Here is a 13748-nt window from a genome sequence, read left to right on the forward strand (position 1 = left end):
TCTTTGTTATAACTCTCTCACTCACTGTGTTATAACTCACTCACTGTGTTATAACTCACTCACTGTGTTATAACTCACTGTGGTATAACTCACTCACTGTGTTATAACTCACTCACTCACTGTGTTATAACTCACTCACTGTGTTATAACTCACTCACTGTGCTATAACTCACTCACTCACTGTGTTATAAATCACTCACTGTGTTATAACTCACTCAATGTGTTATAACTCACTCGCTGTGTTCTAACTCACTCACTCACTGTGTTATAACTCACTCACTGTGTTATTACTCACTCACTGTGTTATTACTCACTCTTTGTTATAACTCTCTCACTCACTGTGTTATAACTCACTCACTGTGTTATAACTCACTCACTGTGTTATATCTCACTGTGGTATAACTCACTCACTGTGTTATAACTCACTCACTCACTGTGTTATAACTCACTCACTGTGTTATAACTCACTCACTGTGCTATAACTCACTCACTGTGTTATAACTCACTCACTGTGTTATAACTCACTCACTCACTGTGTTATAACTCACTCACTGTGTTATAACTCACTCAATATGTTATAACTCACTCGCTGTGTTCTAACTCACTCACTGTGTTATAACTCACCGTGTTATAACTCACTCACTGTGTTATAACTCACTCACTGTGTTATAACTCACTCACTGTGTTATAACTCACCGTGTTATAACTCACTCACTGTGTTATAACTCACTCACTGTGTTTTAACTCACTCACTGTGTTTTAACTCACTCACTGTGTTATAACTCACTCACTATGTTATAACTCACTCACTGTGTTATAACTCACTCACTGTGTAATAACTCACTCACTGTGTTATAAGTCACTCACTGTGTTATAACTCACTCTGTTATAACTCACTCTGTTATAACTCACTCACTGTGTTATAACTCACTCACCGTGTTATAACTCACTGTGTTATAACTCACTCACTCTGTTATAACTCACTCACTGTGTTATAACTCACTCACTGTGTTATAACTCAATCACTGTGTTATAACTCACTGTGTTATAACTCACTCACTGTGTTATAACTCACTCACTGTGTTATAACTCACTGTGTTATAACTCGCTGTGTTATAACTCACTGTGTTATAACTCACTCGTGTGTTATAACTCACTCACTGTGTTATAACTCACTCACTGTGTTATAACTCACTCACTGTGTTATAACTCACTCACTGTGTTATAACTCACTCACTCACTGTGTTATAACTCACTCACTGTGTTATAACTCACTCACTGTGTTATATCTCACTGTGTTATAACTCACTCACTGTGTTATAACTCACTCACTGTGTTATAACTCACTGTGTTAAAACTCACTCACTGTTATAACTCACTAACTCACTGTGTTATAACTCACTCACTGTGTTATAGCTCACTCACTGTGTTATAACTCACAAACTCACTGTGTTATAACTCACTCACTGTGTTATAACTCACTCACTGTGTTATAACTCACTCACTGTGTTATCACTCTCTCACTCACTGTGTTATAACTCACAAACTCACTGTGTTATAACTCACTCACTGTGTTATAGCTCACTCACTGTGTTATAACTCACTCACTGTGTTATCACTCTCTCACTCACTGTGTTATAACTCACTAACTCACTGTGTTATAACTCACTCACTCTGTTATAACTCACTGTGTTATAACTCACTCGCTGTGTTATAACTCACTCACTGTGTTAAAACTCACTCACTGTGTTATAACTCACTGTGTTATAACTCACTCACTGTGTTATAACTCACTCACTGTGTTATAACTCACTCACTGTGTTATAGCTCACTGTGTTATAACTCACTGTGTTATAACTCACTCACTCTGCTATAACTCACTCACTGTGTTATAACTCACTCACTGTGTTATAACTCACTCACTGTGTTATAACTCTCTCACTGTGTTATAACTCAATCACTCACTGTGCTATAACTCACTCACTCACTGTGTTATAACTCACTCACTGTGTTATAACTCTCTCACTCACTGTGTTATAACTCACTCACTCACTGTTATAACTCACTCAATGTGTTATAACTCACTCGCTGTGTTATAACTCACTCACTCACTGTTATAACTCACTCACTGTGTTATAACTCACCGTGTTATAACTCACTCACTGTGTTATAACTCACTCACTGTTATAACTCACTCACTGTGTTATAACTCACTCACTGTGTTATAACTCACTCACTGTGTTATAACTCACCGTGTTATAACTCACTCACTGTGTTTTAACTCACTCACTGTGTTATAACTCACTCACTATGTTATAACTCACTGTGTTATAACTCACTCACCTTGTAATAACTCACTCACTGTGTTATAACTCACTGTGTTATAACTCACTCTGTTATAACTCACTCACTGTGTTATAACTCACTCACTGTGTTATAACTCACTGTGTTATAACTCACTCTGTTATAACTCACTCACTGTGTTATAACTCACTCACTGTGTTATAACTCACTCACTGTGTTATAACTCACTGTGTTATAACTCACTCACTGTGTTATAACTCGCTCACTGTGTTATAACTCACTCACTGTGTTATAACTCGCTGTGTTATAACTCACTGTCTTATAACTCACTCACTGTGTTATAACTCACTCACTGTGTTATAACTCACTCACTGTGTTATAACTCACTCACTCACTGTGTTATAACTCACTCACTGTGTTATAACTCACTCACTGTGTTATATCTCACTGTGTTATAACTCACTCACTGTGTTATAACTCACTCACTGTGTTATAACTCACTCTGTTATAACTCACTCTGTTATAACTCACTCACTGTGTTATAACTCACTCACTGTGTTATAACTCACTGTGTTATAACTCACTCCGTTATAACTCACTCACTGTGTTATAACTCACTCACTGATTTATAACTCACTCACTGTGTTATAACACACTGTGTTATAACTCACTGTGTTATAACTCACTCACTCTGCTATAACTCACTCACTCTGCTATAACTCACTCACTGTGTTTAATAACTCACTCACTGTGTTATTACTCACTCTTTGTTATAACTCTCTCACTCACTGTGTTATAACTCACTCACTGTGTTATAACTCACTCACTGTGTTATAACTCACTGTGGTATAACTCACTCACTGTGTTATAACTCACTCACTCACTGTGTTATAACTCACTCACTGTGTTATAACTCACTCACTGTGCTATAACTCACTCACTCACTGTGTTATAACTCACTCACTGTGTTATAACTCACTCAATGTGTTATAACTCACTCGCTGTGTTCTAACTCACTCACTCACTGTGTTATAACTCACTCACTGTGTTATTACTCACTCACTGTGTTATTACTCACTCTTTGTTATAACTCTCTCACTCACTGTGTTATAACTCACTCACTGTGTTATAACTCACTCACTGTGTTATATCTCACTGTGGTATAACTCACTCACTGTGTTATAACTCACTCACTCACTGTGTTATAACTCACTCACTGTGTTATAACTCACTCACTGTGCTATAACTCACTCACTGTGTTATAACTCACTCACTGTGTTATAACTCACTCACTCACTGTGTTATAACTCACTCACTGTGTTATAACTCACTCAATATGTTATAACTCACTCGCTGTGTTCTAACTCACTCACTGTGTTATAACTCACCGTGTTATAACTCACTCACTGTGTTATAACTCACTCACTGTGTTATAACTCACTCACTGTGTTATAACTCACCGTGTTATAACTCACTCACTGTGTTATAACTCACTCACTGTGTTTTAACTCACTCACTGTGTTTTAACTCACTCACTGTGTTATAACTCACTCACTATGTTATAACTCACTCACTGTGTTATAACTCACTCACTGTGTAATAACTCACTCACTGTGTTATAAGTCACTCACTGTGTTATAACTCACTCTGTTATAACTCACTCTGTTATAACTCACTCACTGTGTTATAACTCACTCACCGTGTTATAACTCACTGTGTTATAACTCACTCACTCTGTTATAACTCACTCACTGTGTTATAACTCACTCACTGTGTTATAACTCAATCACTGTGTTATAACTCACTGTGTTATAACTCACTCACTGTGTTATAACTCACTCACTGTGTTATAACTCACTGTGTTATAACTCGCTGTGTTATAACTCACTGTGTTATAACTCACTCGTGTGTTATAACTCACTCACTGTGTTATAACTCACTCACTGTGTTATAACTCACTCACTGTGTTATAACTCACTCACTGTGTTATAACTCACTCACTCACTGTGTTATAACTCACTCACTGTGTTATAACTCACTCACTGTGTTATATCTCACTGTGTTATAACTCACTCACTGTGTTATAACTCACTCACTGTGTTATAACTCACTGTGTTAAAACTCACTCACTGTTATAACTCACTAACTCACTGTGTTATAACTCACTCACTGTGTTATAGCTCACTCACTGTGTTATAACTCACAAACTCACTGTGTTATAACTCACTCACTGTGTTATAACTCACTCACTGTGTTATAACTCACTCACTGTGTTATCACTCTCTCACTCACTGTGTTATAACTCACAAACTCACTGTGTTATAACTCACTCACTGTGTTATAGCTCACTCACTGTGTTATAACTCACTCACTGTGTTATCACTCTCTCACTCACTGTGTTATAACTCACTAACTCACTGTGTTATAACTCACTCACTCTGTTATAACTCACTGTGTTATAACTCACTCGCTGTGTTATAACTCACTCACTGTGTTAAAACTCACTCACTGTGTTATAACTCACTGTGTTATAACTCACTGACTGTGTTATAACTCACTCACTGTGTTATAACTCACTCACTGTGTTATAGCTCACTGTGTTATAACTCACTGTGTTATAACTCACTCACTCTGCTATAACTCACTCACTGTGTTATAACTCACTCACTGTGTTATAACTCACTCACTGTGTTATAACTCACTGTGTTATAACTCACTCACTGTGTTATAACTCAATGTGTTATAACTCACTCACTGTGTTATAACTCACTCTGTTATAACTCACTCACTGTGTCATAACTCACTAACTCACTGTGTTATAACTCACTCACTGTGTTATAACTCACTCACTGTGTTATATCTCACTGTGTTATAACTCACTCACTGTGTTATAACTCACTCACTGTGTTATAACTCACTGTGTTAAAACTCACTCACTGTGTTATAACTCACTCACTGTGTTATAACTCACTCACTGTGTTATAACTCACCCACTGTTATAACTCACTCACTGTGTTATAACTCACTCACTGTGTTATAACTCACTCACTGTGTTATAACTCACTGTGTTAAAACTCACTCACTGTGTTATAACTCACTAACTCACTGTGTTATAACTCACTCACTGTGTTATAACTCACTCACTGTGTTATAACTCACTCACTGTGTTATAACTCACTCACTGTGTTATCACTCTCTCACTCACTGTGTTATAACTCACTAACTCGCTGTGTTATAACTCACTCACTGTGTTATAACTCACTCACTCTGTTATAACTCACTGTGTTATAACTCACTCGCTGTGTTATAACTCACTCACTGTGTTATAACTCACTCACTGTGTTATAACTCGCTGTGTTATAACTCACTCACTGTGTTATAACTCAATCACTGTGTTATAACTCACTCGCTGTGTTATAACTCACTCACTGTGTTATAACTCACTGTGTTAGAACTCACTCACTGTGTTATAACTCACTCACTGTGTTATAACTCACTCACTGTGTTATAACTCACTCTGTGTTATAACTCCCTCACTATGTTATAACTCACTCACTGTGTTATGACTCACACACTGTGTTATAACTCCGCTCTCCTCGTTGAGACGTCGTCATTGATTTCACTTTAATTTTCGTCTACCTCCGTGGACTTCGCCTCAGATACCAAAGCGTACATGGATTCCTCCTGTCACCAAAGCTTCAAATCCCAGTGGCGCAACTCCCCAGGCCGTCCGCACCACGTTCGGAGAGAGAGCATGGCCCCCCCTGAAGATGCCCCCCCCCCCGGCCCCCCGCCCCAGAGGTTTGGCGAGCGGCTCCCTCTCTCCCTTCCGCCGCCGCCTTTCTCGCCCCGTGATTGATCGCCGGCTCGGCGTAGTCCGTCGGGAGCGTTCGCGAGGAGCTCCCCGTCCCTCCGTTCGTCGTCCCTCCGTCCCTCCATTCGTCCCACTCTCTCTAGACTCCTCCCACTCTCTCTAGACTCCTCCCACTCTAGACTCCTCCCACTCTCTCTAGACTCCTCCTAGTCTCTCTACTCTCCCACTCTCTCTCTACTCTCTAGACTCCTCCCACTCTCTCTCCTCTCTAGACGCCTTCCACCACTCTCTAGACACCTCCCACTCTCTCTCTACTCTCTAGACTCCTCCCACTATCTAGACTCCTCCCACTCTTTCTAGACTCCTCCCACTCTCTCTAGACTCCTCCCACTCTCTCTAGACTCCTCTCACTCTAGACTCCTCCCACTCTCTCTAGACTCCTCCTACTCTCTCTACTCTCCCACTCTCTCTCTACTCTCTAAACTCCTCCCACTCTCTCTCCTCTCTAGACGCCTTCCACCACTCTCTAGACTCCTCCCACTCTCTCTCTACTCTCTAGACTCCTCCCACTATCTAGACTCCTCCCACTCTCTCTAGACTCCTCCCACTCTCTCTAGACTCCTCCCACTCTCTCTAGACTCCTCCCACTCTCTCTAGACTCCTCCCACTCTAGACTCCTCCCACTCTCTCTAGACTCTTCCTACTCTCTCTACTCTCCCACGCTCTCTCTACTCTCTAGACTCCTCCCACTCTCTCTCTTCTCTAGACGCCTTCCACCACTCTCTAGACACCTCCCACTCTCTCTCTACTCTCTAGACTCCTCCCACTATCTAGACTCCTCCCACTCTCTCTAGACTCCTCCCACTCTCTCTAGACTCCTCCCACTCTCTCTAGACTCCTCCCACTCTCTCTAGACTCCTCCCACTCTCTCTAGACTCCTCCCACTCTCTAGACTCCTCCCACTCTCTCTAGACTCCTCCCACTCTCTCTAGACTCCTCCCACTCTCTCTAGACTCCTCCCACTCTCTCTAGACTCCTCCCACTCTCGACTCCTCCCACTCTCTCTAGACTCTTCCTACTCTCTCTACTCTCCCACTCTCTCTCTACTCTCTAGACTCCTCCCACTCTCTCTCCTCTCTAGACGCCTCCCACCACTCTCTAGACTCCTCCCACTCTCTCTCTACTCTCTAGACTCCTCCCACTATCTAGACTCCTCCCACTCTCTCGACTCCTCCCACTCTCTCTAGACTCCTCCCACTCTAGACTCCTCCCACTCTCTCTAGACTCTTCCTACTCTCTCTACTCTCCCACTCTCTCTCTACTCTCTAGACTCCTCCCACTCTCTCTCCTCTCTAGATGCCTCCCACCACTCTCTAGACTCCTCCCACTCTCTCTCTACTCTCTAGACTCCTCCCACTATCTAGACTCCTCCCACTCTCTCTAGACTCCTCCCACTCTCTAGACTCCTCCCACTCTCTCTAGACTCCTCCCACTCTCTCTACTCTCCCACTCTCTCTCTACTCTCTAGACTCCTCCCACTCTCTAGACTCCTCCCACTCTCTCTAGACTCCTCCCACTCTCTCTATACTCCTCCCACTCTAGACTCCACCCACTCTCTCTAGACTCCTCCTACTCTCTCTACTCTCCCACTCTCTCTCGTTGTGTGTGGGGGGAGAAGCTCGGGTTGAATTCAGTGATGGAATTCGACTTAAATAATAGCGTGCGACGTTTCGATTGCAACACAAGCAATCATCATCAGGTACGAATGAAAGAGAAACACAAACCTAGTAAACTAAGAAGTATAATGCAATACAACACAGAGAGTCGGCTAACATAACAGTCACCACTCTACCTGGTTGATTATGTTCTTCCAAAGATTTGAGAGGGAGATAATTTGAGAGAGAGAGATGAAACACAGACACGGAGACACACAGAGAGACACACAAGCAGAGAGCGATAACACAGAGACACACAGAGAGAGACACACAACATAGACACACGCACAGACAGAGACACACAGAGAGAGACACAACATAGACACACAGACAGACAGAGACACACAGAGAGACACACAACATAGACACACAGACAGACAGAGACAGAGAGATACACAACATAGACACACAGACAGACAGAGACACAGAGAGAGACACACAACATAGACAGACAGACAGAGACACAGAGAGAGACACACAACATAGACACACAGAAAGACACACAAGCAGAGAGTGATAACACAGAGACACACAGAGAGAGACGCACAACATAGACACACAGACAGACAGAGACACAGAGAGATACAACATAGACACACAGAGAGACACACAGGCAAAAAGAGACACACATAGACACGCAGACAGACAGAGAGACACAAAAGCAGAGAGTGATAACACAGAGACACACAACATAGACACACAGACAGACACACAAGCAAAGAGAGACACACATAGACACACAGACAGACACACAAGCAGAGAGTGATAACACAGAGACACACAGAGAGACACACAACATAGACACACAGACAGAGACACAGAGAGACACACAACATAGACACACAGTAAGACACACAAGCAGAGAGTGATAACACAGAGACACACAGAGAGAGACACAACATAGACACACAGACAGACACACAGGCAAAAAGAGACACACATAGACACACAGACAGACAAACAGACAGACGCAAAAGCAGAGAGTCATAACACAGAGACACACAGAGACACAACATAGACACACAGACAGACACACAAGCAGAGTGATAACACAGAGACACACAGAGAGAGACACACAACATGATGGTCTAGATGATGGTCTAGATGATTGTCTAGATGATGGTCTAGATGATTGTCTAGATGATTGTCTAGATGATTGTCTAGATGATGGTCTAGATGATGGTCTAGATTATCATCTAGATGATGGTCTAGATGATTGTCTAGATGACTGTCTAGATGATTGTCTAGATAATTGTCTAGATGATTGTCTAGATGATTGTCTATAGGATTGTCTAGATGATGGTCTAGATGATTGTCTAGATAATTGTCTAGATGATGGTCTAGATGATGGTCTAGATGATGGTCTAGATAATTGTTTAGATGATTGTCTAGATGATGGTCTAGATGATTGTCTAGATGATGGTCTAGATGATTGTCTAAATGATGGTCTAGATGATTGTCTAGAGGATTGTCTAGATGATTGTCTAGATGATGGTCTAGATGATTGTCTAGATGATTGTCTAGATGATGGTCTAGATAATTGTCTAGATGATGGTCTAGATGATGGTCTAGATGATCATCTAGATGATGGTATAGATGATTGTCTAGATGATTGTCTAGATGATGGTCTAGATGATTGTCTAGATGATTTTCTAGATGATTGTCTAGATGATTGTCTAGATTATGGTCTAGATGATTGTCTAGATGATTGTCTAGATGATGGTCTAGATGATGGTCTAGATGATTGTCTAGATGATGGTCTAGATGATTGTCTAGATGATTGTCTAGATGATTGTTTAGATAATTGTCTACATGATGGTCTAGATGATTGTCTAGATAATTGTCTAGGTGATTGTCTAGATGATTGTCTAGATGATTGTCTAGATGATGGTCTAGATGATTGTCTAGATGATGGTCTAGACGATGGTCTAGATGATTGTCTAGATGATTGTCTAGATGATTGTCTAGATGATCGTCTAGATGATTGTCTAGATGGTTGTCTAGATGATTGTCTAGATGATTGTCTAGATGGTTGTCTAGATGATGGTCTAGATGTTTGTCTAGATGATGGTCTAGATGATTGTCTAGATAATTGTCTAGATGATGGTCTAGATGATGGTCTAGATGATTGTCTAGATGATTTTCTAGATGATTTTCTAGATGATTGTCTAGATGACTGTCTAGATGACTGTTTAGATGACTGTCTAGATGATTGTCTAGATGATTGTCTAGATAATTGTCAAGATGATGGTCTAGATGATAGTCTAGATGATTGTCTAGATGATGGTCTAGATGATTGTCTAGATGATTGTCTAGATGATTGTCTAGATGATGGTCTAGATTATTGTCTAGATGATTGTCTAGATGATTGTCTAGATGATGGTCTAGATGATTGTCTAGATGATTGTCTAGATGATTGTCTAGATGATTGTCTAGATAATTGTCTAGATAATTGTCTAAATGATGGTCTAGATAATTGTCTAGATAATTGTCTAGATGATCGTCTAGATAATTGTCTAGATGATTGTCTAGATGATTGTCTAGATGATTGTCTAGATAATTGTCTAGATGATGGTCTAGATGATGGTCTAGATAATTGTCTAGATAATTGTCTAGACAATTGTCTAGATGATGGTCTAGATAATTGTCTAGATGATGGTCTAGATGATTGTCTAGATGATTGTCTAGATGATGGTCTAGATGATTGTCTCGATGATGGTCTAGATGATTGTCTAGATTATGGTCTAGATGATGGTCTAGATGATGGTCTAGATGATGGTCTAGATGATTGTCTAGATGATTGTCTAGATGATGGTCTAGATGATTGTCTAGATGATTGTCTAGATGATCGTCTAGATAATAATCTAGATGATTGTCTAGATGATGGTCTAGATGATGGTCTAGATAATTATCTAGATAATTGTCTAGATGATGGTCTAGATGATGGTCTAGATGATGATCTAGATGATTGTCTAGATGATTGTCTAGATGATGGTCTAGATGATTGTCTAGATGATTGTCTAGATGATCGTCTAGATGATGATCTAGATGATTGTCTAGATGATGGTCTAGATAATTATCTAGATAATTGTCTAGATGATTGTCTAGATACTTGTCTAGATGATTGTCTAGATGATTGTCTAGATGATTGTCTAGATGATTGTCTAGATGATTGTCTAGATGATGGTCTAGATAATTGTCTAGATAATTGTCTAGATAATTGTCTAGATGATTGTCTAGATAATTGCCGCTCGTCTCGGAGGCGAATTTGAGGGCGGTCGCGAGGGGCCCTGTCTTCGTAGGCCTCGATGGAGACTTTGGCGGAGGGCCCGGCAGCTGCTCCAGGCGATCCTGGGCGAGTTGCTGCTGCTGCTGTGGCTGTGGCTGTGGCTGGTGATGTTGGCACGCGAGGGGTCAGCCGGCCCCATCACGACCAGCAGTGGCTACTTGGGCATGGGATGCCATGGTGCACTGTGTGTGTGCCAGATGGCTATCCTTACACAATCTTCATTTGAAGCTTTGGTGACTGCAGGAATCCATTACTCTTTGGTTCTTTCGGTAAAGTCCACGTAGGTGGAAAATAAAATAAATAATTTCACTGCGAAGGAGGGTGTCGAGGCGGGGGGGGGGGGTTGAGAGATTGTTGCTGTGTTGTGAGGAAGAAAAGAGAGACGAAATGAAACGTATTCTTGGTTCTTTCGGTAAAGTCACCACGTAAGAAGGGAAACAATAAAATAATAAAAATATTAAACGATAAAATTCTCACGACGTTTCGACTGCAACAGAAGCAATCATCTCTACTCTAGACTCCTCCGACTCTCTCTCCTCTCTAGACACCTCCCACTCTTATTCTTAGCTCTTTCGGTAAACGTGACTTTACCGAAAGAGCTAAGAATATGAATTACTGCAGTCACGAAAGCTTTAAATCAAAATTTAAATCCTCCCACTCTATCTAGACTCCTCCCACTCTCTAGACTCCTCCCACTCTCTCTCCTCTCTAGACTCCTCCCACTCTCTCTAGACTCCTCCCACTCTCTCTAGACTCCTCCCACTCTCTCTAGACTCCTCCCACCACTCTCTAGACTCCTCCCACTCTACTCTCCCACTCTCTCTCTACTCTCTAGACTCCTCCCACTCTCTAGACTCCTCCCACTCTCTCTAGACTCCTCCCACTCTCTCTAGACTCCTTCCACTCTAGACTCCTCCCACTCTCTCTAGACTCCTCCTACTCTCTCTACTCTCTAGACTCCTCCCACTCTCTCTCTCTAGACGCCTCCCACCACTCTCTAGACTCCTCCCGCTCTCTCTACTCTCCCACTCTCTCTACTCTCTAGACTCCTCCCACTCTCTAGACTCCTCCCACTCGCTCTACACTCCTCCCACTCTAGACGCCTCCCACTCTCTCTCTACTCTCTAGACTCCTCCCACTCTAGACTCCTGATGATGATTGCTTGTGTTGCAGTCGAAACGTCGTGAGAATTGTATTGTTTTATATTTTTTATTATTTTATTTATTTCCCTTCTTACGTGGTGGTGACTTTACCGAAAGAACCAAGAATATGAATCCCTGCAGTCACGAAAGCTTTAAATAAATAAAAATACAATGAAACGTGTTTGAGAAGTGAGAAAATCAATGTGAAAAAGCACACCACATACCCGCATGAATCATCTACACAGCGCAGTAGCAGCGCAGTAGAAACACGTGGGGACAATGAAACACGTGGGGACAATGAAACACGTGGGGACAATGAAACACGTGGGGACAATGAAACACAAAACCCTGCAAGTGAAAGTGTCACAGCACACAACACACAGGGAGAGGGAAGCCGGCACAGATCGTGAGAACTAACAAAACAAGAAATAATGGGAGAGTTGAGATTTAGAGCTCCTCCACCTCCTACTCCACCTCCACCCCCTTCCTACTCCACCTCCTACTCCACCTCCTACTCCACCTCCTCCTACTCTACCTCCTCCTCCACCTACTCCACCTCCTACTCCTACTCCACCTCCTCCACCTCTTACTCTACCTCCTCCACCTCCTACTCCACCTCCTCCTACTCCTCCTCCACCTACTCCATCTCCTCCACCTTCTCCTCCTCGTACTCCACCTCCTCCACCTTCACCTCCTACTCCACCTCCTACTTCTCCTACTCCACCTCCTACTCCACCTTCACCTCCTCCTTCACCTCCTCCTCCTACTCCACCTCCACCTCCTCCTCCACCTCCTCCACCTCCTACTCCACCTTCACCTCCTCCTACTCCACCTCCTCCAACTCTACTTCCTCCACCTCCTACTCCACCTTCACCTCCTACTCCACCTCCTCCAACTCTACTTCCTCCACCTCCTACTCCACCTTCACCTCCTCCTACTCCACCTCCTCCTACACCACCTTCACCTCCTCCTCCTACTCCATCGCCTCCTGATGATGTTGTTGATGTTGTTGATGTTTTTGTTTCATTCTTCGCCTGCCCACAGGGATCTTCCGACATCAGCACGACAGGCGAAGACGCTGACGTCAGAGGTAGGAGCCTTCATAGACAAAGACACAGGTCCCCCAGGTAGCCTCTAGCAGGGCTGTAGGGGCAAGTGCAGTTACACACAGAGATACAGACACACACAGACACAACAACAACAACCACCATTCGCCACGACGCTTGTGCCAGGCCATGTGCACCTTGAGGCCACGTGAAGTGTCGAACGCCCGCTGGCAGGAGGTCACGAGGCAGACCCAAGTGCCACGGGTCGACTGACTGAGACGACTGGCTGATGCACCAACTTGCCCCCTACTGTGCCACCTTGCTGTGCTTTAGCCACCCGGCGCTCCGCTCGTTGTTGTGAGCGTCGCTCCTTCGTCCTCCGGAGGAGGGCGACTGCCTCCAACTGCCCAGTAGCGTCCTTCATGAGCCTCCTCCTCC

General features: G+C 42.7%; 1 protein-coding gene across 3 annotated transcripts in view; it reads left to right on the forward strand.

The window, feature by feature from the left end:
- Positions 1-13748, forward strand: part of LOC116956867 (calcium/calmodulin-dependent protein kinase type II delta 2 chain-like) — a 70771-nt gene that overhangs the window by 32473 nt on the left and 24550 nt on the right. For 2 of the 3 annotated variants that reach the window (XM_076054809.1, XM_076054810.1), the window contains exon 5: positions 13309-13354. In XM_076054809.1, coding sequence (XP_075910924.1) covers positions 13309-13354 — 46 coding nt within the window. Of the gene's footprint in view, positions 1-11133; positions 11309-13308; positions 13355-13748 lie in introns of those variants that run through there. The other variant, XM_076054811.1, reaches the window with a different exon arrangement.

This window comes from Petromyzon marinus, chromosome 68 (genome assembly GCF_048934315.1).
Source record: "Petromyzon marinus isolate PM22_M1 ecotype Great Lakes invasive population chromosome 68, UKy_Petmar_22M1.pri1.0, whole genome shotgun sequence".
Taxonomy (NCBI): Eukaryota; Metazoa; Chordata; class Hyperoartia; order Petromyzontiformes; family Petromyzontidae; genus Petromyzon; species Petromyzon marinus.